General features: G+C 39.5%; 2 protein-coding genes across 2 annotated transcripts in view; one reads left to right on the forward strand and one right to left on the reverse strand.

The window, feature by feature from the left end:
* rerg (RAS-like, estrogen-regulated, growth inhibitor) overlaps positions 1-5347 on the forward strand; it is a gene marked incomplete at its 5' end in the record, with an annotated part of 53502 nt that overhangs the window by 38292 nt on the left and 9863 nt on the right.
* Positions 7-387, reverse strand: LOC112140208 (40S ribosomal protein S27-like). Its single transcript, XM_024263108.2, has one exon. It carries the CDS (start codon positions 314-316, stop codon positions 62-64), a length of 255 nt encoding a protein of 84 aa, XP_024118876.1. The 5' UTR covers positions 317-387; the 3' UTR covers positions 7-61.

The following is a 5347-nucleotide window of genomic DNA, read 5'->3' on the forward strand; positions in this document are numbered from 1 at the left end:
GTGGGGCTCGCTGACATCGACCGCTCCAGCCCCTCCCTCTCCCGTTCAGAGCGGAGACTCGCTAATGCTGCTTCCTCCTGAACGAGCAACTCTCTGTGAGACGGGCTTTGCCTCCGGTGGGCTGGCAGAGGACCGTTGAACATCCCACACACAGAACCATCGTCTGGGCGTGACTGAACACCGTAGTGATCTTGTAGCATCCTGGACATTTCACGTCCATAAAGTAGGAGTTGGGACTCTGGACCAGGCGCTTCTTCTTGTGCCTCCTCTTCTCCTCCTCAGGGGACGGGTGCAACAAGTCTTTTGCAAGTGGCATGTTGGCGAGGAAATAGCCGCTGCCGAAAAGGAAGCGCTACCGGAAGCGGAGGGTTCATATCGATGGTCACGTATATCTAGGTTTATGTTTAACATTTCTGTTGTAAAATTATTTTTTGTTGTTTGGAAAACTTTTTTTTTTTTTTTATTCAGTACAAAATTTCTGTCAACTTACTGTAAAAAATATCTCACATTAAGTTAACAGGAGTTAAGTTAAATTCTGTATTCAAGACAGAAAAGTAGGATTCAAAAGAAAAATGCCTAGTGTAAAACTAAATGTGGTATATATATATATATATATATATATGTATTGGTACATATATTTAGAAAGTGACTATTTACATGAAATTTTATATATAAATATATATTGCAAATCTATGCACAAAATATGACTTTGTTCACGCTGTACTTGAACAGGAAATACTCTGAATACAGAGATTATGAGTATATTCATGATTACATTCATTAGAATCAAATAAATTGTATTCATGGTGGACAAATCTCTTTTTTATATAGCAGGTGAAACACTAAAAATGAAGACATGCAAACTAAAAACTCTTAAAGCAGTAAATGTAAATATTTTGTCAATGAAAAAAGGAAGGAACAGCAAATATTCAAGAGGGAATGTGACCCCCAGAGAAAGAGGAAGCTTTTTTCTAAAACACACCATAGAGTATAAAACAGCAAAAGTGGTAAACCGAAAAATAGGGGAAAGAAAGAACCCTCATGCAGCATCTCTGTGAATTCTATATGTTTGCTGGATTTCTATCAGAAAACAACCGAGCCCGGGTCCCTGCAGCCCTGCTGTCCTGCTATGATCACTCGCGTCCCGCCCAGATCCCAGGTAAAGATCTGAGTGGTGGAAATGTCAGAATCACCTGTTGTCACTCTGTGATTATACCGAGCTGCACGGTGTCCCAGTGATAACAGAGTTCACCTCCCATTCATTTAACTGCAGCTAGCAGTTAGCCGCTAAGCTAGCGCCAGCTTTCACTCAGAACTTACTTGATTTTGCTGCTCCTACAGTCAGATGAAGTTGGTTGTTGTTGAGTCTCTGTGAGTAATCCTTATATCCACATGCTCTGCGAACTGCAAACCGTTTGTTGCGGGCGATCTGTAAACTTTTATGCCAGAACTAAAAACACCGGCAGGAACTCGCGCTTTTAAAGGGGAGGCGGGGCTTTGTTTTTCTGCAATTTGATTGGTTGGACTGTCACATCAATCAAACGTGGCTCTAATTTGATTGGATGTTGGGCCGACACACGGATGTAAACAAAGACAGACAGAGAGACCGCGGCGCGTGGCTTTTTCTCGATATACTTTATAATATACTTTATAATCCGTGGATTTAGGGGAAAAATAGCAAGTCTTTCCGAGTCAGAGGGCTAAAGTCCGAGTCAAGTCACAAGTTATGTATATCAAAGTCCGAGTCAAGTCACGAATCATATGTAGGAAAGTCCAAGTCGAGTCTAAAGTCGTCAAATTCAGGACTCGAGTCTGACTCGAGTCCAAGTCATGTGACTCGAGTCCCCACCTCTGGTAAATAGTAGGGCTGGGAATCACTGGGTACCTCACGATACGATACGATACGCGATACATGGCTCACGATATCGATAATATCGCGATACTGCGATAATTGGTAAAAATCCTCTCTAATAACTACCATTATATAGAACATGTTTTTGGGGGGAAATATATCCCCATTTGTCTTTTTTACCTTAAACACAATCATACTAAACAACTTTTCTTATTTTGTGCAACAAATTATACACACTTTTGTGCAAAATTGTTGAAATCAGTAAAACTATGTCTTTGACAAACATTGACAACAACCAAATTGGAATTATCTGTCAGATTCAATGTTAACAATAGTAAACATGATCAGCAGTGACACTACTTAGTGCAGAATTGTTGTAAACAGAACAAATATTAAATAAGTCAAGTAGTGACAGCTATCTACCTCTAAAAGAACGTCACACTAAAGGATGATGAATATAATGTTTTACAGCCTCTCTCAAAATTGACCTAATTTTTCGTGCACTTTTCTCTCACTTGAAAAGGGCTGAGCATCCAAAAATAAAGGCTGATTTACTCAAACTGTTACTTGAGATTATTTTTCCAATTTTTATCATTTTTCCATTTGGTCAGTCAGCAGTCAATAGGTAAAAACCTTAAAACACACATAATAATGGCAATAAATATAATTTTAAGTGCTTCAATTAATTAGCATTCTCCCTAATTTTACAGTGAATTCATGTACTTTAGTTTAATTACATTTAAATTTAAGTTCATACATCAAATCCTGCTTTTTTATTTAAGAATTACTTTAAAATTAACATTAGCAACAAGTAATTACATTGTTTGATAACGTCACATTATAAATTTATCAAAGTTACACCGTACAGCAGCAGGTTAAAAATTGAAGTGCATGAAAGCGAAAATTCCGACGCTCCTTGAAGCATACACAGAAACCTGCGTAGCACGCGCTCAGTTCCCATAGCAAACAGAAAGTAAGAGATCGCTGACATTCTAGCGCTCAGACAAACTCACTTCTTACCGGCTGGATCTCCTACAGATGGAGGATAAATGCTGACAGGTAGGCATGCTTCACACACGCGCTACAGAGCCTGTATCTCACCGGTGCTTCTCCCGAATGAGCGCGTGCATCGCTATTAAAAGTCCGACGCAGCGTGCGCCCATAGTTCCGGCGCGCGACTCAGACGCTCAGCGCTATAGCCTCTTTAAATGAAAATATAATATCGATACTCGGTGAGAACCCATCGAGAATCGATCGCAGGACTAAATATCGCGATATATCGCAATATCGATATTTTGGCACACCCCTAGTAAATAGTGCAAGAATTGAGCCTTCTACTGCTACAGGTAATGCATTGCTGTCAAATGAAATGCTTGTAAATATCTGAGTTTTTATTTTGCCTCGGTGCTAAAATCCATAAAACAGAGCTTGTAAATGATTGCCACCCAAGAGCAGAAATGAGGGAGACTGATGAAGTTTATAGCATGAATGACTGATAAAGTTTAGTAAAGTCCTTTCCCTGTTAAAACATCTCAAAGTGCTAAATAACAATAATAATATTAATAAAAACACCCTTTAACACATTTTCAAATGAAACTAAAACTTTTATTATTTTTCGATTACATACATGGTAAATAAATCTCAATTGTTTCAGAATTTACCTTAAAATAGAAAATGTCATTGTACTTTGAGAACAAGGCTCCAGCTAGCATCTTTAACTGATACAAAAACATTTTTAAACTTGGATGATAACATCAAATACATCTGCCAAACTGTTAAAATTCCAAACACAGAGATAATAGCAGTAAATGTTGTGGCAGGTTAAAGTTTACATCCACAGCTCCTTCACTAACATCTGCTCTCTGCTGTGCTGAGCAGAAAGCTAGCGTTAGCGTTAGAGCTGTTTATTCTAGCTGGGCTTTCTCCGGTCCGTACGACCAAGAAAAAAGCTAAACAGTGACAGCAAAATTGTGTGCGATCTCACTTACACTTCTTACAAAAAAAAAGTGCGACCGACAATAAGATTTAGGCTCTTAAAGTAGCTAGCTAAGAGCTAGCAAAACAATGCAGCAACGTGCATCTTGACCGCACATTTTACGTGTTTCCAACATGAATTACCATCACTTTTTGTGCAGGTTGAACATGAATACGTGCGATTTTAAAACATGAAACATTAATAAAAGCATACATAGAAGAACCAAACTAGTATGTCTCTCATGAGTTGCTAGCACCCACTTTAGCACACAGTTCACGGTTCCCAGCCTGATTTCTCACTATTAAAATGCGATTCCTGTCCTGTGATGATTCCTCTCCATCAGATTATTTTGTTGTCAAGGTTTTTGAAGTCGATTGTAAAACACTGCGTCTCTTTTCGTTACTTTTTCGGACCTCCGTCATTCATTACTCGAGAAGACTTGATCCATAATGATGGTGCATCTCTGTCACGCCGTATGTCACGTGACTTCCAATCCAGTAATATATGTCATTGATTACAAGAAAAAACACCGGGGAGGGGGAGGAGGAGCAGGCAGTCAACAAGCTTTTGCCTTCTCGCTCTTGCAGCTTTTTGTAAAAGATCGTGATAAAAAGATTTCTCAAAAATGACAGATCGTCTGCTTTGGAGATCGTAGGACGGTTTTATATCGTCATATCCCCCACCCCTACGCGGAGGGTGAGAGGGGCGTTTTATTTTCAGGAAGATGTTTTGAGGCAGTAAAACTTTTCACTACACTCTTCTCCACTTTTATCTGACAGACACAAACATTTTCACTCTTTTCTCTCTTTTTTAAACTCTCAAAGTTCAAACCTTCAGAGAAAAATAAACCCAGTGTTATAGAATGAAAACAAAGATATGATCGCGATTAAAGATTCTACGCAGATTGGCGGAGACACAGTGGGAGATGATTGACAAGTTTTCCTGCCAATCAGGACACAGAACAGAGTGCACTGTTGGAAAAAAAAAATACAAGCAGCAGCATAATCGCTTCAAGAGAATCAGCGAGACCGTGAAGAAAGGGAACACTGTTTTCTGCAGAAGGGAGAAAAAAAAGTCATCTTCTATGTGAGTCTTGATCTGTGTGGCCAGATTGGAAAAAAAAAATCATGCCTCTGACATTGTTCAGCAGGCCGGACCAAACGTGGGGGCGGGCCGGATCTGGCCCACAGACTGTAGTTTGCCCACCCGTTGCCTAGCCCAGGGGTCGGCAACCCAATGTGTTGAAAGAGCCACATTGGACCAATACAATAAAAAACAAATATGTCTGGAGCCGCATAATTTGAAACGGTTTATAAAAGTCTTATTCTGTAAGTAACACGTGGAAAATGTGTCGTAAAAACGAATTACTTTTCCTGCTGCGTGCCTTTGTGTCATATAAGTTTCGTTTTAGGCCTCATGACAAGTTGGTGAGATATTGCAGCGTCAAACTATCTGACAAAAGCTGAGTAGCCTCAAAAACGAACATTTGAGCTTTTATTTTGACATCCCTCAACGACATA

The sequence above is a fragment of the Oryzias melastigma genome, linkage group LG23, assembly GCF_002922805.2.
Source record: "Oryzias melastigma strain HK-1 linkage group LG23, ASM292280v2, whole genome shotgun sequence".
NCBI classification, from domain to species: domain Eukaryota; kingdom Metazoa; phylum Chordata; class Actinopteri; order Beloniformes; family Adrianichthyidae; genus Oryzias; species Oryzias melastigma.